The sequence below is a fragment of the Myzus persicae genome, unplaced genomic scaffold (assembly GCF_001856785.1).
Source record: "Myzus persicae strain clone G006 unplaced genomic scaffold, MPER_G0061.0, whole genome shotgun sequence".
NCBI lineage: Eukaryota > Metazoa > Arthropoda > Insecta > Hemiptera > Aphididae > Myzus > Myzus persicae.
The window spans coordinates 101,728-128,894 of NW_019104016.1; the positions used below are offsets into that span (position 1 = coordinate 101,728).

A 27,167-nucleotide genomic window follows, 5' to 3' on the forward strand; every position below is an offset into this window, starting at 1 on the left:
CGATTGCTCGATATGGATTAGGTGAAATTGCACTTGTGCCAGTTAAGCGTAATAGGCGAATTGCAATCGGGTTAAAAAAGGTTATGTTCAAATTACACTCGTTATGATTATTATAAAATACTTATTTACTAATGATCAGTCAATGAAAGAATAAATTTTATTTATTTATCTAAAAGTTATTATTTTTATTGAATACAACACTTAAAGTTACAATTTAAAAATAACGATATTAAATGGCTAGTATTCGGAAATTAATTTTGTTTTAAAAATAGAGAATATTGAGTTCTATCTTACATTTCACGTTTATTAAGTGGCATCGATCGACACACAACTGAAACTAATGTGTATAATATTTTCTACTTCTACATAATGGTCGAGTCAAGTGCAGTTCAAATATTACCATTTTCGGAATTCGAGTGCAATTTGAACATTTTGGTTTGGATAGGGAGTGCAGTTTGACTATCCCAAAATAGATAACTGTATATATGATTACATTTAATTCCCGGTCCCGCATCATTGTGTACATATATTACGATATAATTATTTTAAGTACACAATATACAAGATTAAGTCGATATTATCAATAATAATATTACATAATATTGAATTAAACATAATATGAAATTATTAAACATATATTATGCGCTATTAACAATCAATCAATCAATTATTAGCTATTATCGAGAGCTTATCTTCGCGTGAGTACAGTATTACAATTTATTATTATCAGGTTTTGTAAGTAGGTTTTCAGTAGTGGCGTGGCAAAAAAAGAACATGAATTTGGATAGCACCTACCAAGATGATCGGTCGTGATGGAAGACCAAGATGACCGTTTAGAATACACACTATGTAAAGTACTAATAAAAGATTATGATGTTTAAGTATTATGTAGGAATAGATATCATCAGACTGTTAGTACCACGCCGCTGTATGTATATATGTATTGATGTATGTATTTTATGTGTGTATGCATATATTAAGTACGAATATACAAAACGAACAAAGAAAAAAAATGCTTTATATAATTTTCGAATTTTGATCTCTAATATTATTATTACCTATATTACGCGTTTCGTAATATTTCCTATCGGACATTGAAAACATGATAGTATGAAGGCGAAAACAAATGACTGATCATTATGATTTTTATTTTATATTTTATCGGAGGGGAGGGATTTCTGAGTTAGTTTTTTTTTTTTTGTTTATTTGTTACTCGACTTCTTCTACTGCTCGCACACTAATGACGGCGTAGCTTCGACGTCGGGTGTTGTCACGGCCACTGTGACGGCGTTGTGAAATTGTCCACTCGATACAAGTCTCACAGTGGTAACGCCACACATAATTGTCTCCACAGCGTTTTCTGTGAAAAAAAAAGCGATTCACAGTACTCGCGTTATTATTTATTTTATAATAATTATAAATAATTGCTATAGGAATCGTTGAGTTCTGACACGGCTCCTCGGATAGGCAATTTCGGTACGCGTAAGCGTAGATTGCGAAATCGTTGTACGATACTTTCTTTTCCGTCCTCTCAGTATTATTTTGTTTTTCTTTAATTGATCACAGTTTTAAAGGATCGCTGGAATTTGTTTTGCATAAAATATTCAGTTGATCTCATTATAAAGTTCATATAGGTATTTTCTTAAGACTGTGCAGTGTGCAAACCCTCCCTTGGAATGTTTACCTTAATTGTACCTATGATCCCCTACTAATTAAATAATACCTATCATCGGCATGGTTCGGTTGAAAATTACAACCGACAAGTCTACGATAAAAATATATGCATACGTTTTGTTTTTTTTCGTTATACATTACGAATATACATCTAATCGATTCCAGTGTTATAATCCGTCCTTTCGTTGAAATAAAATATATCTATCGCTATTTAATAATTTAAAGTAGGCATAATGATAATAAGTTGTGTCGTTTTACTAACCTGGTTCCGAGTTCGTGCCGCAAATCGAATCGACCATAGACAACTGGGCCAAACCGTCTCCACCACCGACTTGAACGAAATCCGGCAGCCCTCGTTTGTCACACTGTTAATTTTAATATCGTCACGAGTCACAGTAATACGCGTTATTATACTATAATTATATGACATGTTATTATAATTATATTATATTATTGCGCATAATATTATATACGCGTTTATATTGTTGTCGAGTTTGCCCCTGTAGTACTAAAAACGTCTAGAAGTTATATAACAGTACACACGTGTGGACGAGTCGTATTATAGTTAGGCATGATGAGGATTACATTATAATACATATTATATACCTTGTGGATCGTGCCGGTCTCGCGTTCCGTTAGTGTCCTCTTCTGTTCGTGTCCAAGGCCGACGCCCAACGCCAAGATTTTCACCTGAGCCGGATACAACATCGTAAGACTGCAGTTCACTGGTTTTCCGTAATTCCTCAGAGTGTACACTTCGGTAATGTCAGCCAAAAGTATGTTGCAAGCTACAACGACCAACACCGATAATCACAGTAATGATAACAATAGCTTTTGTAGTCAAAATCACTATTAAATTTGAATAAAATACTCGAATGGAGTGTAATTTTTTTTTTGAGACGAGATTCTAAGTCATCGATGAATTTTAGAGTGTCAAATATATATATTTTAAAAAGACAAATGCGTAATTATTGAGCATTTTGGTATTTGCATAAATTACTACTTCCTACATAACGCTTTACCATAATAATAAATTTCAACCCTATATTACGCACTATATTTATTGTAATGACGTGGTATTATGTCAACCTTGCACGCATAATAAATTTAACAGAACATTCTGTATAAATTCAAATTTAAATATTAATTTATTTAAGAAAGACATTTTATAAGCAACTTAAAATTTGAAGATTCATCACCAGTGTAGTCTCGGTAAAAAAAACATGATTATAAAAACGACCATTAACGTGCATTGATTGCACCATAATTGAAAATATCGTTAGATACTATAATAACTAATATGCACGTACAAACTAATGTATTATTACAAATAAAATTGAATTTATCGTAATGAAATAAAATTTGTAGCTTAATTAAATTCCGGTACGTGCGTGTACAAGCACAGTAGTTGTATTCTACTGCACATTTCCCTCATATAATATATTGTAATATAATAAGAGTTTTCGAGTGTGTTTGTGAGTTAACGTGATCAATTGTTGGTTGTTGTTGAACAGGTCGGCGAGTTCTGTATTAAAAAAAAAAAAAATAGTTTTTGTTCTTTTTGTTTTTATTTTTGCAATTGACGAGACAAAGTCTTCTATAATTGACTATGGCCAAACAGGAAATTGCATTACTTTTCACCGAGCGTGTAGACATCTTTTTCAAACACCAAACTTAGTTGATCCATCGCGACACGTCTTAACCAATAACCACGAATGTTTTTGATAACTATATAGTATATATATTATAATTTACGTATATCACATATACACATAAATACGTGTACACAACATAGATCGAGTTTACATTATCTTTGCCCGTTGTAGAGCATAGTTCCTCCAGAGATCAGGATGTTTACCATGAAGAAAATATTAATAATCCAGTGTTTGCGTCATACTTCATTCGAGCATAGTGATCCCATGGCTTAGAGGGAAAGCAAGAAAATAATTAATTTTTAATTTCGAACTGATGCGTTTTACCTGCGTGTGATATCCAAGAACACTGTTGAAATATATGAACACCATAATATATTATTCTGCGTATAATCATTATTTGAATGTCACACGAATTATTGACAATTTAATCGTTTAACTTATAACCAGGAAACGGATTAATTCTAGAAATTGTGTTGTACATTTTTTTATAAATTTCGAGAAATATATTATAGCTGAGCCGGTAAGTTGAAATTTTTTTGATGATACGAAGAAGCGAAATATAAAATAATGTGATTGAAATCATGTTACTTCTTTTTTTTTGACTTTTTGACACAATTATTTATACATTTATTTTTTATTCAATCAATGTCTATATATAGGTAACCTATTGGTCATATTTCAATATATTTTAATGCATTTATGATTTTATACTTCGCTATGGAAAAATATAATTTTATTTGACTGTTCGCTGATCATGTCATTCACTTCATTTTTAATCTATTTTTATATACATCCCAGATCGTGTTTTTCAGTCGACTGATCATCTGCTTTAATCAAATGATTTCATCATTTATTTAATAATTCTATGTAAGTTCCACCTACCTTATTTAGGTAGGTACTTCACGAAATTGTATTTTTTAATTTTTCAGTTTTTTTTTTGTTGACTCTGAGATAACATTATTAACCTCAGATGTTCACTCATTCGTTAATTAACATTTATGTATTGTTTATTTTTCTTCGTATTACGTATCAAGGTAACATAATATATTACTAAACACAATTATATGATTTCATTACTTATACATGTTACAAAACATGTATATGATATGTAAATTATAGAGTATAAATTTATATACGGTTTTTAAACCTTACCCATTGACTATTCGAGAATCAAAACACTTTTATTTGAATATCCCTCAGATACTTGAATAATCTATAGGTACATGTAAAAGGTATCATCATATTGTTGTTTTAATATTAATGTAGAATATCAAGCGAGAAATACTCTTATGAGGAGGCTAATACAATAATAATATAAATACTCGCTTGGACGAATAATTGTCCACCGGGGCATGTCATACAATAACGTAGGTATAATAGGAAAGTCTAATCGATAATGCAAATTTATTTATTGGGACATAAGTTTTTAAGTTGTACTTCTGCAGACACGCATTCGGTAAAATATTTTGAGTCTTGTACAGAAATGTACTGAACCGTTGTGAAAATTAATTTAAAAAATAATAAAGGATTAAATATTAAAAGGATTTTCATTTGAATGTATATAAATTATAATACCTATGCAGTGTCAAGTTTAAATCGTATTTGCGTATTCGTTTTGACTCCACGCAACTCATTAAAAATGGAATAATTATTGAAGTTTGATTATTTGTTTTTAAGTACGAATAGGTACTTGTATGTATATATATATATATAAATGTACACGTATATAATGTGCACATGGTTACTTTTAATGTTTCAGAACCATTTTCGCACAAAAATTAAGACGTAGGTATTTAAAGTTTATACACAATTAATAAACACATTATAAATGAATACACATTTAAATAAATCAAAACCAAGGAAAGCAAAATACACAATACACGATTCTAAAAAGTGTTGTCATAATCGTAAATATAGTAGTTCTCTATAATATTATATTATACAAAACAAATGATGATAGACAATTATGAAGGTAATAATATTATTAATACCTAACAAACTGTGAATAAATATCGTAGATTCGATTAAAAATCAACACACATTTCAGTTGCTCCGTGCATTCCGCAGGTAATTTTATAGGTATCTCGTTTTCTTACTTATATCACAAAAATCGCACTCCATTTGGCGGGCAATGCGAATGTTTATTTTTTCTTTCCGGTCGTCGCGATCGGATGAATATTATTATTCGCTGCTGCAACAGATGACGTGAATTGTATTTATTTGGCGACCATACGCGTTGTGTGTGCTTGTCCGATTAAAAAAATACAAAACTCGTGGGTCGTACGGAAATTATTGAGAACCGCTGCAGCAGACTCGCCAATAATTATTGTACTTATTCGTATTCAGCCGGCGTGAGAATTATAATCGTATCGTAATCGCGGGCAAACGACGCACGTCCGTGTATTGCCATTAAATTATGCCGACCGTAATTCGACGGGGCAGCGCGAGCTTAACCAAATTTTACAAATGGAATATAATTTGATAACGGCGCAATATATACGTGCTCGTACGTACATGTACATTATATAGGTAATTCGAAAGGGTTAGATACGAGTTTATATAATATATAATATCGTGTGTATGTATAGTACCCAACTGCAGACGGTAACAATTTGAACTGCGCACGCGGTTTGTACCGTATTGCCGGGGTTGTGTTTTGGGGTCGGTGAAATCGTATATCATAATATTATGTGTTTTGCGAACATCGTCAGAGACCGTGACCCATGTACGAAAGAATAGAGTTTCGTATTTATAGTGACCAGTCTTACGAATCCAAGTTACATGTCATTGTGACCAGAGGCATACTTGGAATTTTCTCTCGTCGGTGCTAATTTTTTTTTCACTGTCAAATTCTTTATATAATAATATGTACTACTTTTTTTTTCATAAAAAAATATTTTTAAACGTATCCACATAGGTACAAGTGTACAGTATACCTTAATATATTGAACTAATCAATCAAACAAATAAAATATAGTCCGTTCATAATATTTATAAAGAAGTATTGAAATAATTGAATTTAAATGAGTTCAATGTAATGGAAATTAATTAAAACGATTTTTCAAATAGTTTCAAATAAGCTCTTATAATATTGAAGGTTGAATAATATTATACTATATTAATATTTATTAACTCTCACTCATATATGAAATTGACCCCCCCCCCCCCCTACAAATATAGCTTGGGGCAATCGACCTACCTCTAAAAATTAAATATGTTTTGACTGTGTCAAAAACACAATTTTCATTTCGAGATAATAATACACCATAGGCTTGCTTAAGGGAGGGGCCGGGTAAGGCACTGACCCCTCCGGCAGTCTCAACATCATGTCAGGATAAATTTTTCTTTATTATGTATCTGTTTTCAATTTAGTTTTAAATGTATTTTTATTGTTTTGACAATGGTTATACTTTTTGATCATAATAAAAATATATTCCTTCCATTGTAAATTTTGTATCATAAAAAATTGAATGTTTCTTAGGTTTAAAAAAAAATAGGTCTCACAATTAAGAAATTTGTTGTGCCCCCTCGCCCACCGAAGTCTGAACACGTCTATGCTATACACCGTGTATAGTTTATGTTTGGATGATTAATTAACATCAAACACTCATCATCTCATTAAGTATTAACGTTTTTTTACATTACTTGAATTCATTACGGACAAGTAACAACTGGCATACGAACAAATAAATAAAATGACGAACGACTATTATTCTAAAAAATATATTTAAATAATTATTTTTGTAATTCTGTAGGTTTTACCTTTTGAATTTATGTATTGCAACTGTAGTAAGAATTATACGTTTTCTTTTTTATATTCTTATAGTAGGATATGATAGGAAACCTACTGATAAATAAATAAGCAAATTGAACAAATTGAATATTTTATAAGCTTATTAATATAAAATTACAGGGATATTGTATTGTTTAGTTATTTTGTCATAATTCACTGTAAGGCACTTTTTTAATAAGAGTCAATCAAGCATTCATTAATTTCATTAATTTCATTTTTTCAATAAAATATTAACATGTTTATTACAAAATATGTTGACTATAAAGGTTGGATCTCATTTTTTTTTAAATTTATACAAAAAACACGAAGATGCGACTTTACGAGATAAAATACTCTGTTCAATATTGAATATTGAAATGTCTATAAAAAATATATGCAATTATAGTACCTAAGTCAATTTAAAAATTAGTTCATATTTATATTATAATATCTATCAATAATAAATAATATTATAATTATTGTATATGCTATACGAAGTTTGGTTCCATAAACTCATATTATTAATTAAAATGTATAATTTATTAATATTTTTCATAATAGCTAATACGTACACTCGATGAATTTTACTTACTGACAAATTTGATTGAGTTAGTATAAATAATAATAATAATATTTTATCTTTTATTATAAGCGACTAAAAATGTACATTTGCCTGCACGAGATGAAAACAAAATCTTTTCGTCTTATCGTCAAATTGTGTTGTTTATAATTATTAAATTATGATAACGATCATTACTCATTAAATGTCACGTAACAAATTGAATTAAAAATTTCTCAAAATATAAATACCTTTAATATATAATTATCATAAAGGATTAGTTTTGTGACCGTGTGCATTCATTATCGCGTCCTGCAAACACTACACCTACACAAGTCAACTGTTTTTAGGTTTTTTTCTTATAATACGGCGCAAAAATTAAAAAAAAAAAACCCCTCACAAAATCATTTTAAAATCAATATATTTTCATAATAGAATTATTAATTTTACTCTCAAAAGCAAAAAAATTAAATAAAATCTTCCAGACACATTTTTTAATATTCTTATCCGATTTTAGTATAACCACCGGGTTCCACCATAAAGAAAAAATTACCTTACAAAATATTTTTAATTATTATTATTATTATTATACTTACGGGTAGGGTTATCGATGAACGAAACATAAAAGCTGAATCCATTGCCTCTACGCGGAACTCGGTATTGTATCAAAGCAGCATTCTGTGACGATTGCAATATCTGTTTGTGTTTTTTTGTTCCGCACATCTCGAAGAAACGATCGTTCATCTGTTTTGGATGATCTTGTTCGTTGGGAAACAGCTGTCCGTTGAGTTCCCATCCGTCCACAAACTATACACAAAGACGAAGGTTTAATATAGTATACGCCATAGACTATGGGCACTCGGAAATAAATGGTAGGTTGTACGATTTTATTACAGGCAATGAGGTATTACATTTTAAATAATCATATTAAAATACCAACATTTACTTAGTTTAAAATAGAACAAAGAAAAAGTACAACGAACAATCCAGTCCATGCATGACCACCGTTTATGTAGATACAGGATTTATGTGGTTGATTTATATACGAGTGTATGACTATTTAAATCTAATTTGAGTTTTCGATTACAAAACCCTTCAGGGGCTCTTGATACAGCCTAGGGCACATAATAATGTATCGCAATATGGCTGCCACCATACGTCGAACCGAAACATTTTGAGACGATTTTTAACTAAGATATTGTTTCAGTACAGCAGTGCCCATATGTAGGAGTATTTACTGAACAGTGATAGGGGAACACTGTATATTAAGTGGAATACAAATTGTAATGGGAAAGTATACCGACTAAATAGTAATTATACCAATGTAGATATGATATTTCTGTGGTGATTTACAATAAATACCCTGGTGTAATATAGATCATATAATTACAAATTAAACACCTATTTGCTAAACATAATTATATTCAGATGCATGGACATAAATTATGCGGGATTTGTTCTCAATTAACTTACATTATGTGTACAACATATTTAATATTTTTTAAACAACGATGTAGCTTGAATTAAAAACGATCAGTAAATTGTATTAAGTTAATAATATATTATAATATTATATTTGTTTTAGGTTTAACCGAATAAGTGGATGGGCTTAGGCCCTACCCGCTAGGGTATGTCAGGTAAATTAGTTATATGAAAACATAATTTTCTAAAATAAGGGTTCGATTTCTATTGTTTTATTATTATATATTACTAATCATAATATATTGAATTGTATGAAGGTACCTAATAAACGTATTACGTAAGAAGGAATTCAATGGTTGAATGACATTTTACATAGAGACACAAATAACTTTTATAAAACAAAAACAAACCATTATCTTATGAACCTGATACTTTTCAAGCAAACAATCCTATTTTTGAACATACACGTCCACTTGGGCCATGGGCAGAGTGTGTCATCGCTTTTGTACATCAATCATAAGTTATTATAAAATACTTAGGTATATATTTTGACATTGATTCTGAACCGAGTTGTTTTAATGGTTTATATATTTTATACAAAAAAATAAATAAACCGTAAATATACTATTTTCAACATTCTACGCGTTTATAAAACGTTTGTGAGTCCAATTAAAAATAAATAAAAGTGATGAATATACATGAATGGTTTATAGCCCATTTAATGATCAAAAAGGTTATTCCCAAAATAAAGCAATCACTATAATAGCTTTCTAGCTCCTGTTCAAAATCAAAATTTAAATTCATATATCTATGTGAAATGCTCACTATGCTTTTTCATACAATTATGATAAAAATATATATTATAATGATGAATATGTTATGAGGAGGTGTTCTGGTTTTTGAAATTTCTGATAACCATTTAATCAATACACTGTATTTATTTCTTCTCTTTATATATTAGAATATAAATTATTATAATCCGTATAAAATTAACGCAAAAAGTAGGTAATATAAATAAGAAAGATACCAAGACGGGGCGGACTAAGTGAGAAGAATGTTCATCCATCGATGGTACTATACTTACAACATTTCTTTTAGAATATATTTATTTGTTCAGTACTCCAGTTCATCTTTAACCTAACCTTTTTGGACCACCGTTTTTTTTAATCTTAAAAGTTGCCTAGTAGTTAGTACCAAAATTAACTGAAAGGGTTATTCAGGGATGATGGATGTATTAATATTAAAACAATCTCTATGCCATGTACATTTAAGCCGACGAGATGTGAGAGTGATGGAAGCATGGTTAAAACGATTAAAATTAAGTGTTGTTATGAAATTGTTTGTAATACTGAGTATGAAGCTAATGCAGGAATTTTCAGATTCTTCAGATCTAAGTGAGCTTACTAACATATAATAACCAGAAAGCATTGATAATAACACAACAGAATAATGATTAGATGTAGGAACTAAATGATACAAATGTATGATATTTAGCTGCACTTCATTTTGGTTTTATGTGAGCTGCCCGTGTGAGTCGTTCGTCAAGGCAGTCACCTGAAAATATATTAAAACTATTGTTTGGGGAATACAATATGTCATTAGACGATATGTCAAATATAATTAAAAGGGCTGGTATTTACGTTCTTATGTGCAAGAAATTTATGAGAGATGGAATAATTGATTATAAATAAGTAGTCTATGAAGTCATATTTACACAATAATATTAAAAATTGCATATATCGTTCAGTTATTATTAATATTCAAGATGAAAATATTTTTAAAAGTAAATTGGTTGTATTTGTAACTTTTTAAACCCAAATAATCAATATTAATACACATTATAATAAATATATGCATATTGTGTCTCTGATAATTTACATTATTCACATATATTATGTAAAAAAATTAATATTTTTTCGTAAATGTCAATTTTATATTTAACTATTTAAGTACATAGGTTGTCGGGGTTGGAAATTGAAAAAGTTCAAGTAATTTCTAATTAAATGACCCTTTCATAGGAAAAAAAATTAACAATATCGGTCAGTATTCTATTTATTTAAAATAGACTGTAAACAATTAATATTCACTAACATATCTATTTATGTCTCAATATTAGAATACATAATATGTTATGTATACAGAGTGATCCACAAATATATGGCTCACCCAGAAATGTGCGGAACAACGAATGTATTGATACTAGAATGATGTGTTTTTAAAAATTTTTATTTTGTGTCATTTACTGCTTCAATTTTCTACTGGTAAAAATTACAATTGCTCTTCTTAATAAATGAAAAAAAAAGAAACAGTGAATTTCGGTAATCTACTCGATGACATGGTATACTGTGCAACAGAGCGGTACTTACTTTTCCGCTTTTTTCCTATTTAATTATACATTTATTTAAACTTTAATTTCTGAATTTATGCAGTAACCTACTTAAAAATTTTCTAATACTTCAATTTGTTGATGCCATTGAAAAGGTTTTCAGTGATCAAATTTATATTTTTAAACGAGAACCATGATTTTTACTATTAGTTGTAAATCTGAAGATTTTCATTAATATGATTGAACATGATTCGATTGAGTTACTTTTGAGTCAGATATTACATTTGAAGTACTGTATAACTTTGTGTAGTCTAAATTATGTAGGACCCGGGGTTATCGGATTGAGATAGTTAGTCAGATTATTGAGTGTATGACGAAAAAAATAAACAACGTATTATTAATGAAAAAATGTTTGCTTGTATAATATACTATCGTATATTTAATTTTATGGTTATTTATACATATAACGGTTTGGTTTATTTTAGTTTGTAATTTTTATTTCTAAACCATAATATCGGGCATGTTATAAAGTCAAATTCACAAATGGCACTTCTTGTATATGAGAAAGATGAAGAGAAAAAAGTGTCGAATTACTGAGGTTGTCTGACTAATGGATGTTGGGCTAGTGAGTTCATTCTGTGACTACTAACTACTAAGATGTGATAATAGACTAATAATTTACAGGGCCTATGTTGATTGTAGTATCATAATATATGTAATAAATATTTTATAATTTATAAAATATGTCCAAGTTTATTAGGCAGATATACAATACTAAATATATTATTTCCATACATAAATGGCGATCGGGCATTGTAAATCAGCCTGTATATCAGTTATATTATGAGGCTATAATATTAGACAATAATTTTATTATTATAGAATGATAAAATACTCAATAATTAATATACCTATTATATGAGTGTCATCAGTGTCGGAGTGATATTTTAATCTTGAATCTTAAGTTTTATTGAACTCATTGATGTATTATTAAAATAATTATTGTAAAAGCGACTTTGAGGTTTTCCATCATATAGTTTCTGGATGATTAGAGCTCTCAAGTTTGAGATGTTGATATTAAGAGATTTTATAAAATATGATTAATTGAATACCATAAAGTATATTTTGTATATTACTTTAATTACACTTTTGTTCATAATGTTATCTAACGAATCGGATACCCTAAACATAAGCGTTAACTTAATTTAACATTAAAAATTCAGCCTTGTAGGTCATTAAAAATAACATTATTAAATATTAAACTAAATATAATTATCACACTTGTGTTGGATTATAAAAATTTATTACAACGACTTTTGAAAAATAAATTACGTAGGTAGGTCTTAATTTGTGTAAAGTTATTTTATATTGATTTATTCACACATTTTTATTAGAAAATGATTTGTGTACCGTATTACTGTGACTATGAAAATGATCTTAACGATATTCCACAAAATTATAGAAAAAAAATTGTATACAAAATAAATTTAAATGTAAATTTGACTATCAACGTAATTTATATTACATGTATTTAAACACTCACGCATTTTATTTAAAACACTGAATACGCAACCGATGTATTTGAATTATTCAGAAGTAATATTTTTTTAATGTAAAACAGTTTAAATCTAATTAATGGGGGTTGACTGGGTTGAGAGTTTCGTCCAATCACTTATAAATATTTATGGGGGGCTTTTGTATATACGGTAGGGATGAAGGTAGTTGTCCATTACTAACATTACATTTTACACACCTCAATATTCAATATATACGCTGTATAAATATTAAATATTATATGCAATAATTAATGTCTCCACTTTTTATATTGTATAATATAACAAATTTCGTTGTTTCAACACTCTAGCAGGTGGTAACCATATGCAATCGATGTTGCGGCTGATTAGTAGGTTTATTACCAGACGTTGGCTACCACGGTGCTACACTGAGAGTTTATTTAAAAGTATCAGTGGACGTCGATAGATATCAGCTGCAGATGTAGAATGGCAAGATTTAATGATAAATATTATTGATATGTTATTAATCGATTTGTTCGCATCACATACTCAATATTGTTATAAATTATAATAATATGATATTACGATATTTATAATAATGATTATGGTACTGCTATCGTGTCTGGGCGTTGGGTTATTTGTATACAACACGATCATGAATAAACATTTTTGCCTTCTGGTATATGACGTAAATAAATACATATTATTTAGGCATGCATATATACCTAAGTAATTAGTATTACTATATTTACGTCGTACTTAACGGCGTGCACTTACGCGCAGGCACTTACCGCTATTAAACCGCCGGTATTGCAGGGTACGTCTACGTAATCGAAGTAAACTTGGACCGTCTGCTCGGGTTTCGCTACTATGTAAATGCCGCACACGGTCGGATCGTTGGTCGGCGATTTGTAGTACAGGTGGCCCTCTTCGGACCACACGGTCATACAGTCTATATATAAGGAAACACAAACACGTTATCAACCATCGCCGTGGTCATGATGATAAACATACGATCGTAAAATCATCATCATCATCATCAATATAGGTACATAAACATTATCATCCCCTTCTCGATTCCTCGTGAACACATCCCCCAAACGACCACGGTTGTAAGATTATGTAAATAATTCTACAATGTACACATTATAATATAATTATTAACGCTTTACCTGTAATGATTTTCTCTTGTGTTCGGATCCGTTTGCTTTGAGCCGGGAACACTAGTGACGAAGTCTGTCGGGGATACTGAAAACGAAATGACAAACAAATAGATATTCAATATTATATTTTTATAATCGCTATAGTTGAACGGCGTATTTATGGGGAGGGGGGATTTGAGAGATCAACCCCCCCCCCCATGGTCTTTTTTTCCTATTGTTAAATGATTGGAGTACATATACCTAGACACTAAATCGCGTTTATTTTTTACTATCTAAATGTACTTTTCATTTTTGTAAATATAAAAAAACGCCAATTAAAATGTTATTAATATCCATTAAAACTCCGCTATGTCATAGCTTGGCGGCGAATTTCGTGAGATTTTTATTCTATCATGCTGCTCTATATGCGGGCCTCGCTCGATGCACCAGCAGGGTTATAAATTGTATATACATATATAATATGTTTTACTATTTGATTTGAGTCTTCCAGTCTAAGATTTTACGCATGATATCCAACGCGCCGTTGTTCGTTAGAAACGAAGCACTCCGTACAGACTTCAGACTCCCGATGGTTAAATCCTACATACAGAATCTCTCAGTCAATTTCTTTGGCCAGCTAAACAACGCCAAAAGTGAAAAATATTTCAAACTCAACGACAAGCCTACCTTCCGACGTCTCAAGCGCGGACGTCCTCATGATGCCCTTTCTCAACACCAATAATATATATAAAAAAAAAATAACCACACACCTAGATAAACTAATTATTACGATGTCATATTTTATTATTCTATCTATGTAAATTACTGTATTTATTGTATTTATTATTTATTTATTTTTAACAACTATCGCATGTAAAAAAAAAAATTCTTATATCAATAAATTAGATGACCTTGATGTCAGTAACACTTTATTAATAAAATAAAATAAAAAACTGTTTGATTTGGTAAAAAATTCTGCGATTTGTGTAGATGATATTTTTTATTTAGTAAAAATCATTAACTGATGAGAGAAAACTTAAGGTAGTATTTTCTATAGGTAGCTAAGTAATATTATTTAAACTATGTAAACGGCTATAAACATATTTACCCAAACATCCATTTTTTGTTTAAAATATTAGCTACTTTGCCTGTTTTTACAGTAACACCTGAACAGAGCTTTTCCACATTAAGATGATTAAAATCATACTGCAGAAATCCAATGAAAGAGGTTTTTCTAATATTACTTTACAGTATTATAAAAAGTTATATAATGTTTTATTGTTATCTTATACATTATTAATTATTTTTATTGTCCTTAGAAACGTCTTAATAGACTAACACTTTTATCAGTTCTTTGGACAATAGACATAAATATTGATGAAGTAATTGATGATCTGGCAGCTAAACAAAGAAAACTTGATTTTTTTATTATAAGTTCTAATAATAATTTATATTGTTAGATGTTCTAATTTTATTATAGTAAAAATAAATATTTGTGGTGTGTAAACTGTACAGCAGTTAGTGAGTAAGTTTTGGAAACCTCAAAGGGGGGTAAATTACATACGTGTTTGCATGCCATTCGATGGCTCATCCCCTCCCTACAATAATTCCTAAATACGCAGCTGCTAGAGCTGTTGTTACTAATAATGGTATTGTTGCCCAATCCTCTAATTTCTTCTATGTCTATTTTCTAACATGTCATGCTAATTAAAACACATAATATTTTGTCCTGTTTGAATTAGTTAGGACTGACGCATGAGTAGTGGACGTTTTATGAAGTCCGTTACAATTTGGATATTGTGAAATCGTCCACAAACGTCGATTTTGGATTTTGCAATACAAAATTATAGATCGCTTTATGCTCGTGCTATTTCATGTAATCGGGCAGATTGTTGTAAAATATCCAGTACGTAATTATGATAATATTAATTAAATATGATCTATTGCATATTAAATAATATTGATAATTTCAGTACTTCTAATTTCATCGAATAATAGTATGATTATAAGCATCCCACGACCATGTCATAAATTGTCATAATAAGGTTGCATACATTACGACACGAAGACGTGGCTGCAGGTTAATATACTGTAAACGAAAAGTCACTCATATTTCAAATTTAGCCTCCCTGCCAAGCCCCTAAATCATTAGAGAATCTCCCCGAAATACAATATTAGTGTATAGCGTCTTCATACATTTACATATTATTTTAATTTAGACTTCTATTATAATTAAGGTTCCGATGTTGTTAAATTTGCAATTTTTTGTTCATTGAGAGGATTTGTCGCCAATATGGTCTTAGAATCGCTTCGTTTAAATACGATTTAAATCTAAAAATTGTTGTGCAATTTTTTGCAACTTTTGGCATTTTTTAATTCAATTGCAATTTTGTTGATTTTCCCTATTCATACAGTACAATTTTAGATTCCTTTCAATATAATTCACATAATTTAAGTAATAATTATTTAATATGGTAATAAAACAGACTAGGTATTGTAACACATCATCAGAAAAAAATTATAGTATAATATTACTATATTAGGTATAGCTGTAAGCAAATACAACTTTCGATTGAAACAAAAATAATTATATTTTGCTCGAATAGAATTCGATTAGGTAATAAAAAGTAATCTGATACAACCATTTAACTATTGAATTTTGATATCAAATTACGCACTTTTGTGTTGTTTTTTATTTTAAATTTTCTATTTTCTAGGACGAAATAAATCATTTCAAAATATTAGGTTTCTAGTGATTTAACAAACGTTACACAATGAACCAGGAAAAATAATTTATATCCATTTTAATATCACGTGCATTATTTATTTCATGTTGTTTGTATCGCTGTATACCTATACAATATGCGCAGTATTGTAATAAATGATAGTTTGCACACACTCTACATAATATTTGCACAGTATACATATTATAACTGTGTTTCTAAACACAATTTTTGTCATTTAATAATATAGTGCAAATATGAGGCGTACACTTCCACGTTAATCAAATCGTTGAGTATGCAATATGCATGTGTAATGAGTATATGTGTTATATTTTTTATAAACATTTATTTTTATACTTCAACTGAATAACCGACGGGATTGACGAGCCATGGATGTACACAATGCATATAATTATATGCCTACGTGCATAAACACTAAACAATACATATATATTTTACAGAGTCGTCAATCCCCTCCCCCCCTCCTATATAGAAACCGAAAGGTTTATTGTAAATAAATTTAAAATGAAACATCAATGAAGAATAGTAATTCATAAGAATCAATAAAAAATATAAAAGGTATTATAATATATACCTCGCTTTCGGTTTATTATGTCACATCTATATGCCATGATTATTAACAAATTTAGATATTATAATCAATTTTCAAAAGCTACGAAAAAAACACAGCATATAATAAAGGTATAACAAACAGTAATGTAATAACTCGATAACGCGTGTAGTATTTTTGTACAAATTTTGTACTACCCTTCGAGATTTACTCGGCAGGAACACAAAGGGTTAAGTCCGTGCTTGCCTGTCGGATAAAATATAATGTCCATTGAGCTTATTCTGTATCATTATAGGTTTTCTTCCCATTTAAGAATATAATATTTTTGTATCATAGTGTCCCCACCAATCAAGTTTTACTAACTTTATATTTTTTTTTTAATTTTGATTTTTTATACCAACTGAATAGAAAATTATTTTTATGTGATCAATCATATACGCGTATATAATATGAATGTATAGTTTTATGCTGTAAACAAATTAAGTTAGTTTATTCTGTTTTTTGATCTGAAAAATTCGAAGACTTCTTAAGTTTTACATTTTAAATTGTGTTTAGGAAAATCGTGGCTATTGAATACAGTGGGAGAACAAAAGTCATGTTTTAAGAAAAGGTGAATTGGAAAAAAGTCTGTGACAAATTTACAGTGTGTAACGCTCCGTACCATATAATTTATGTGGTGGTGCAACTCGTAAATATTCAACAAAATAAATATTTTCGCGTAATTTGAGACAAAAAGATAAAACATTTTCGTTAGGTAGCAAGACATTTTCAATACGTAAGACGAAGGTATTTCCGGTTACCGTTAAGACAGACAAATGGAATTTATAACGGATATAGTATACGTACTCCTGGTTCGAGTGTCTAGTGTACTAATACGATATAGAGAGTACATTTAAATAATATGTAAATATTCGTGATGTATTATCATATTATACATAAAACGCATCGATCGGTGTAATATGTTATGGACCTTAGAGTGCTCGCACCTCTATATTATACGAATAGGTATATGTTGAGTATCGGCAAGTTATGATATATCAAATTATGTTATCGTACTAAGTAATGAAATAAAGTAAAATAGTGTCAGTTCAATAATATATAAGTATTAGGTACATACAACGAGACTTTCCAATATTACATAACATAATATCGAAAAAGTTCACGCAGGACGTTTGACACGTGTTGAGTGGGCGACGGCATAACCGGGTTAGAGACACCACTCTTCAGCACTGAGGTAATCAGCATAATATAGTATTAACATTTACACATATAGTTTCGATATTAAGTTAATGGATGTTTTTGGTGGTTATATCCACTCGATTCATCCCCACGAGGTTTGAGTGAAGTTTCGAGGATATTGTTATTATTTATTTATTGTGTGTACTTTAGTGTCTAAAGTATAATATAATAGCCAAGAATAATTTAATGAATACTACTAATAGGTATCATTAGAATAATTAAAAACTATAAAAGTTTCATAATCGTAAAATACAACTGGTCTAACAAATTATTTATAAATTCAATACATTTTCTTAAGCATGAATATGTAATGAATCGATGCTTTTAATTTCTTGTAGAAAGTTTACTTTAAGTGACGATATAGAATAGAAAGATGAATAATAGACAATTTTTCAAAGAGAGTATAATTTTGGTTTATCAAGTTTTATTTATTAGTGTTATTCGCAGACCACAATTTTGTTTGCATTCAAAAAACTTCTTTTACTCAATTAGATGATAAAATATAATTTATTTCGTCGGTTTAATAACAAATAAGTGTGCAACGCAAGTAGAATAATGCCGAACTTTAAATAGAAAGTGTTTTTAGAATACGAATAATTGTTTAAACATTAATCATGAAATAATTATTACTCCAAATAAATGAATTATTACTATCCCGCAGTTACTCGATTTTCTTATCAAACTATTGAATTAATTATTAGGAAATATTGCTGCTATAAACCCAGATATTTATTCTTAGTACTCATATTTTAGGCTGTCTTTAAAATTATCTATGGACACGCAGTTCGTTCATATTACAATCAAGAAGGTCGTTTTTAAAAAAAGTTCAGTGAACACAAAATAATATTTGTTAACATTATCAAAGTTTTAATAAAAATAAATGGTCTTTTAATAATAAATATTTAAAAAAAAAATCACATTGCTTTTGCATACAGCTGATAATGTCAGTATGTCACCCATCTCGCGTGAAATGTTGGTGCTTAAAGTATGTATAAACGACCGGATTTTAGTATCGCGCTGAACTATATTATCGGGCGAAAATCACAAGTGTGGAATAGAATATGTTCTCGAGCTTAACTGAGAAGGTTTTTTTTTATTAATGCTATAATTTATTATTACTCTGATATCTATATTATACGACATAAAAACAAACTGGGCAGTTTTTGACACTTTTTATATTTTACTTACGACATTATAGTGCAATGTGCAGACTAAAGAAACAGTATAAAAATCTGTACAGTTTAACGGGCTCCTTGAACCTAAATAAATTATTATGAGCGGAAAAACAATATAAATACATACACGAGTATATTTTACTTTCAAAAGCGTCCAGTTGAACTTGGAACGAATCCAATATTACCGATGTATATGCGCATGTGCGAAACGAATGGAAATTGTTATTGGTGGTATCGGCAGTGTTCTATTAGCATATATTGATTAATCAAGACACAATCAACAAAACAACACTCTGCAACAGGGTTAATCGAAATGTGTCCCTTACATCTTATGTACAAATTAATTGTCTTCCACGTTTCTCCGAATAAACTTGATGTCGTAGAAATTGCGTGGGTCGCATTTACATATACTTAGTAAATATAATGGTTCACGAATGAAAAATGTAATTTACCATTAGTTGGAATCTATCTATAGAACAAATATTTATCCGATTTTTCCATTAAACGATATTTCCACGTATTCAATTAATTTTTAATTGAATTAATCTTCGAATTGACCTATACGTGACACGCGGATAGTTTCTCAGTGTTGTTCGTTCATTTTTCGTCTCAAACTTTCAGTGCGGTAGGATGAAAATTTAAAAAAATAAATACATTTAAAAACTAAACACCACCGAGAACAATAAACTGAATTGGTTTTACTGATACAATATTATTGTTCCAAACAAAAATCCTGATATTATCATAATGTTTTATCTCACAATTGTGTTTATGGAACCACCGCTGTACATTGCTGTGCGCACATGCAAAGTATAAATTCGTTTAATCGTCGAATTAAAAATTACAGGTGTTAAATACAATGTATGTCATTAAAACGGTTGTGCTAAATAACTTGATGCAATTTACATTTAGCTACGCGTAACTTTTCCAATAAAAAAAACATCAAAACGCTTGAGTCTCGTGGCAATATCAAGAATGCTATAAAGTTTAGCTATAACATTTGAGGTTTGATTTGACGACATACCTTAAACTTTTAATAACTACAAATTTAGGCTTGCGATCGCAATGCACACAGCATTATTTTTATTTATTATAATACGTACTATATACATCCAATTCGAACATTTAAATGTGATAAGCCTGTGATGTGTTTGACATAACTAATGTATAAATAAATAGTACTACCAAGTAATTGTTTATTGATTATTATATGGCAAAAGTTTCATTTATACTTGAATTAAAAACAAATAGTGCTGGAATGATGATGCTCTGTGATTTTAATACATTGGATGTTGATTGTATCGAAATTAATTTGTTTTTATATAACTCAGTAGTCAGTGTACATCATTAACGTGGGTACCGTCCTTCGGATACTTATGTTATAGATGTAAAGAAATTAATTAATAAAACAATATTTTTGTAATTTTGTCACTAATTAATTATAAATGTAACATTTTTAGACTGTTATATTGAAATAGTTAATGATAATTAATACATATTTTAAATGATTATATTTGTATCATTGATATAACAATATTTTATATTTATATACTCAATACTTTGGCGTTTGAGTGTCATGTCGTAGCTATTAAAAATTATGATGTTTAGATACTTTTCAGTTTTCGCCATATAAACGACAAACCATTTTAATAATTATCATAAAACAAAATAATAACTATCCATATTAAAACTAATAATAGTTTAAATTATCATATAAAATAAGAAAATATGTGCCAAAGAAACATCAGTTATGAATTTGTGACGTGATATTCTTATTTATTTTGAATGAATATTAGTTTGAAACTAGCAAAACAATTCTTGTATAGCTTCATAATTATTTGAAATAGAACAATAGAAAATACAAGTTTATGCAACAACAATAGAAGATGGACAGGATGCAGTGACCGGGTTTGCAAAGCTGCCAACTCGTCTCTCATAGTTCACTTGCAGCTTCTAGTGTTGTTTTTCTTATTCTATGAGTCAGAAAGAAATAATATTGTTTCGTTGCTTTCTGAAAAAAAAAAAAACAATTTTGTCTGGGTGTACCTACTCAATTGATTAATGTTTTAAAATATTAAACTTTCACACCAAGACTATTGTTTTTTTTTTGTTTAACATTTTAGTGTTATATTTACACAGTATTTTAATAACATGAAAAAATTTATAATTTATGAAAATTTCGAAAAAAAAACAAAGCTCAATCTCAAATGATAGTAAATAATAATATATTATAAATAATATCCATCATGCTTGTATAGAACTAAAATAAATGATCCAAATAATTTCGAGTTTCCATAGAATTTTTTTCCAGGACCATATGAGGCAAAATTAAAAAGTAATAATGTCACTGTATTTTTCTCAGCTTGTGCGATGATTATTTTTTACACTTAGAAAATCACTTATTTCTACAGTAAATCAAAATATTGACATGACTTTGTCAGTAGGTGCCGAACAGATGAAAATGTCTATCTAATTGACCCTATTGAGTTCTACCCAAAAATACATACTACAAAAAAAACAGCTAAAATTAAATTTAAAAATAAATAAATTTTTTAAATCAATAGTTATAATATAAGTAGTAAGTACTTACATATATATATTTTCACACTTCTCGCAATCAAGAATTGATATTGTAGACTACGAATTATGTTGTGTCTAGTCATGTGCAGTTCAGCTGGTTCAAATACATAATGTAAACTTTTAAAAGTCAACTACAAAATAATATTTATATAATATTATGCCCTTCAACAGTCCGTTGCAGTATGCTCCATCCCATCTTATTCTTTTCCCCCAAATCATAAGTACAGACCCGTACTGCTTGCTGCTAGTGTTACTATAACAATGTGATCTCAAATGAATTCTTCAAAAACACTTAACTGATATAATTTTAATTGATATAGTACCTACTTTCGTTCGTTATGTTGTCTTTACCATTAATATTTCAAGTTTGTGAGCTTGGCTAAGCACCTGTATGTCTGTATACATTTTACAATAAATCACCTTGTGCGACATTTTTCACAACTTGTTAGAATTTGTTTTTTCTTACTTTTGTATTTTTCACGTGTGTACTAGCTGTATACTAAATAGTTGTAGTTTTCATATTAGGCAGTAATATATGTATGGTAAAATGCATTTGAAATTGATTGACCGTAGTTCCATTAAGTTCGAGAAGTGGTTTGTTTGAATAGTATTTAAAACATTTGTAATAAAATATATTTTGGATATACGATTATACATATTACATAGTTATACGATTTCGATAAAAAAAAAAAATTAATTCAAACATATTCATTATTCAATACCTATGTACAATGTACATGATATCGTACTGAATTCAAATGTATAAATATAAATTTTTAAACCGTTTTATTAGCTCTCGGTAGGTCGTTCATCATAAATGTTTAGCCTTTTAGTGAATTGAGATTGTTAATAATGTAAAGATTTCTAAGGTCTACCTTTTCACAAATAAACAACTTCTACACATTTTGTATAACATCAACATGCGCAGTAGCCATAGTAAGAACGTGGTCAGAATTAATTGAAGATAAACAAGAGTGTGTACCTAAAGACGTTACTTCGTCAACAATGAACAGGTAAGATATAGAATGTGTTCGTGATTATGAGTAATTGGACGTCTATTATCATTAGCAATGGAAATCGTAGTTAATAATTTAGTCAAACAGAAATACAGAATATAATATCACAACTCACAAGACTATATAATGGAGGTACTTCCTACCGTTTTTATTTACATATATTATTATTATTCAAACAGATCTAAGTAGCATACTGATCACAGAGATCAGCCAAACTTCATAATTCATATTTTAAAACAAGTCATTATAGTATAAAAACTAAAAAAAAAAAATGACTACGACAATTTAAAATCAATTAAGGACTATACAGTAGTCGTAAGTTATTTTCTGAAAAATAAATGAAAATGAATTTGGAATATTTTAACTTATAAATATATTATAACGTCAGTTTCAATTGTATAGATATTTTATGTAATAAAATTAGTAAATTCTTATATTACCTAATACCTATGTTAATAGCTTTTGATTATAAAAATAAAAAATGGATAGTAAAACTGAATGCATTTTTGCTCCTTTATTATCAAAATTAATAGATTTGTAGACTGCAGTGTGCAAGTAACATTACTTGATACTATTAATAGAAAATAAAATAAAAATATGGATATTTAATGATATTTCTTATTTAAAGCAATGTATTATATGTCATTTAGGTTAAAATGTCTTAATAAACTCGAAAAATGATTTTAAGTTAAATAAACAATTTATATTTAAGTTAGTGTTCACAATTACATAATAAATTAAATCATTAACCACGAAAAAAAGTTGAATTTGAATTGAGTACGTATTTGTAAACGGATGTATATGAAAAATTAAAAATTTCACTAATTTTTTAATTTTTCTGTTACTAAAATAGTAAAATGAAACCAAAATTACACAATCAAAATATTTACGTAAAAATTGTTATATTTTAATAAATCCACAAATATCTTATGTAACAAAATGTCAAAATGTTATTTTGAAAAAGACAAATTTACATGAGTTATAAATAAATCAACAGACAACACACCCACGTCTGCTGAAAATCAGAATCACATACTATATATTTCATTGTTTATTATATCATTTTTTTAAATTTAAATATTGTCAATGCACACAAGAAAAATGTTATGTTCACAGTTTTACATGGTTTGAGTAATAGATATAAAATAATTATAGTGATGACGTATTTATATACGAAGATAGGAAAATAAAATTGCACCAATCAATTATTTAGGAAAATAACAAATTGAAAGACGAATTGAGATGTTTCTCGATATGTAGTTATCGACAAAAATAATAGGCAAGAATTGATATTTTGAAAGAGAGTAAACAAGAAACGTTAAATGTTGTATACACCACTTGATGTGAAGTGGTTCTGTCCTCAAAAATAAGGAACGAATGATAAACGAAAACCCAGTGAACATATAAACATACCATATACCACATACATAGGTACCTATGTATACAATGTGTCAATGATATCAAACAACGTTCATTCGATTGCACACTTGTAAGTAAGTCTAAAGGATAGAAATTGAATGCTTTAATTTAATATAAATACATATAAGTACTATATAAGATATTTTAAGGTACACATTAAGATTTGAGATACAAATAGTAATCGAAAAGATTTGAAATTAAGTCTAATAAATATTTAAGAAAGTTAACGATCTTTGGACAAATTGGTAAAATTTAGAGTTATTCCCTGATGATTAGATTTTACATTTTATTATTTGACATCTATCACAAGGAAGAAATATTTTAGTTTTTTTTTTCATTTACTAATGCAAATTAAAATTAAATAGGTAGGTCTATATTTTATTTAGTACTTAGTGGCTCGTGGGTTTCATAAGTGACAAGGCAGACATTTAGTAAATTTCAATATTCAATATCCAATTTTTCCAATAAATGTTATAGGTATAACCATGAATTGCATAAATGTAGGTATAAAGTATAATTGTTAATAAGCTTTTTTTAAATATGATTAGATACTGATAATAGTCTCATAATAAATTATGATAAAAAGACATTGCAGGTGAGGCTGTGACTGACTCGCCACAGGCACCTGATTTCATTACAAAATTTTGGTACTTTTCTACTTTTGTACGTTTATATGCGCATAATATAAATAATTACGCCAATTAAATTGGTATAATACATTTTAACGAACATATTTCAATATTTTAGAGCCGTGCATAATATGAAATTTAAATTAATTACAGACAACGTCTATCTACATATTATATATTATACTATTATAATAGTCAAATATTAATCATTAATTAATAATAGAATATGGTATGGAATGATTGATTATCGAACTGAATTTTAACTGTTACTTACATTAAATTGACAATAAGTCAATATACTTGACAAAATACTATACAACAGAGTGGTTACCTACTTTCCCAATTTTTAATTTTTAATTAAATAATGAGAACACGAAAAAATCAAATTATATCAAATATCCAGCTGATCAATTAAACAATTTTCACTTTTGCTATCTTATTTTACATACAAGGTAATAAGGTCTAACTATGAATCATTCATATCCCAAAATTATTGTATTTGATTGTTTATAAACTGAACAATTACATTGTATTTTTATTACTTAGAAATTATCAATAAGCAATGCTTGAAGCAAGCTTTTCAAACGTTTGCTTATTGAATGTTAAGATAAACATAATTGGTTTTAATTTGATTCAAATCTTAGTATCATCAAAAACCAGTAGGTAATCAATTAATAAATGTTGTACATTGTGTGTAAATGAGTCTGTTCAAATTTTAAAGTGTAGGAATTTGTATAATTTACTTATGCATAAGAAGTTCGGTATCTCATTTAGTTGTTCGAGGCCAAATATTTCATTTCAAAGAGAAGTGAATATTTTATCAATATACCTAGTGTAAGATCATTTCTATCTTTGGACAAAATGGACAGTGCGTAGGACTCTGCTTGGGCTACTAAGAGTAAACATATGTTCTTTGAATATCGGAGGGTTCTATATGGGTTTCCACTGAGAGCATTTATAATATTATTTAAGTATACTGCTCATAAGTACCTGTGGAAGCAATGTACCTTAGAATGTATACAAATATCTTAGTGAAACTTTCAGCTATGTACCTATTATATAACCATAATAATTGATGATGTACTATGAATATAAATTTATTACGTTACATAAATTGAAAAAAACGCTACCAAGAATTTCTGTAAAATAAATACCTACGTAGTAATTGATTTCACTCTTCGCCAACTTAGCCGTCTGCCTGCCTTCATCTGTTATTCGTGTATTTGTAAGATTAATCAGGAATCAATTCAATTACATTTGCGTAGGTATAGTTTAATCGTATTATCTGCAGGTATATGATCAATTTGAAATAAGTAAATATACAGAAATCTGATACATATTTTGAGCGTTAACAGTATAACAAAATCAATTTTTATAGCTCTCTGTACAATAAAACTGAAATCAAGATGCTTTTTATATTGTACTGTCCGTGTGAGTTAAAACATGAACAACTTTCGCTACTAAATATATATTCTGAGAGTTTATTGTAAGAAACTTTCAGCACCTAATAAAATTTATTAAGGTTTACTCTTTAAAATAATCATAAAATACAGCTCTGTAAAAATGTCTCAATTTATTTTTACCTCTTTAAATATTTTATTGAAATAGGCATTGTTTACAGAGATAGCTATTAGTAAGTAGTGTTACATACTATAGATTGTATATGACAACATGTCTTCAAACATAAAATAAATGTGAGTTTTGGTCAGCGTTAAGATTTTATGTCTACCAACCACCAAATACAGATATGT

General features: G+C 28.7%; 1 protein-coding gene across 1 annotated transcript in view; it reads right to left on the bottom strand.

Annotated features, from left to right (window-relative positions):
- Positions 1–349: 349 nt before the first annotated feature.
- LOC111037624 (corticotropin-releasing factor-binding protein) overlaps positions 350–27,167 on the bottom strand; it is a 42,003-nt gene continuing 15,185 nt past the window's right edge. Inside the window, exons 2-7 of the mRNA XM_022320293.1 lie at positions 14,095–14,170; positions 13,714–13,874; positions 8,257–8,467; positions 2,281–2,462; positions 1,937–2,039; positions 350–1,360 (exon numbers count right to left, since the gene is read on the bottom strand). Of these exons, the coding sequence (XP_022175985.1) occupies positions 1,224–1,360; positions 1,937–2,039; positions 2,281–2,462; positions 8,257–8,467; positions 13,714–13,874; positions 14,095–14,170 (870 nt within the window). The 3' untranslated portion in view covers positions 350–1,223. The remainder of the gene's footprint in view (positions 1,361–1,936; positions 2,040–2,280; positions 2,463–8,256; positions 8,468–13,713; positions 13,875–14,094; positions 14,171–27,167) is intronic.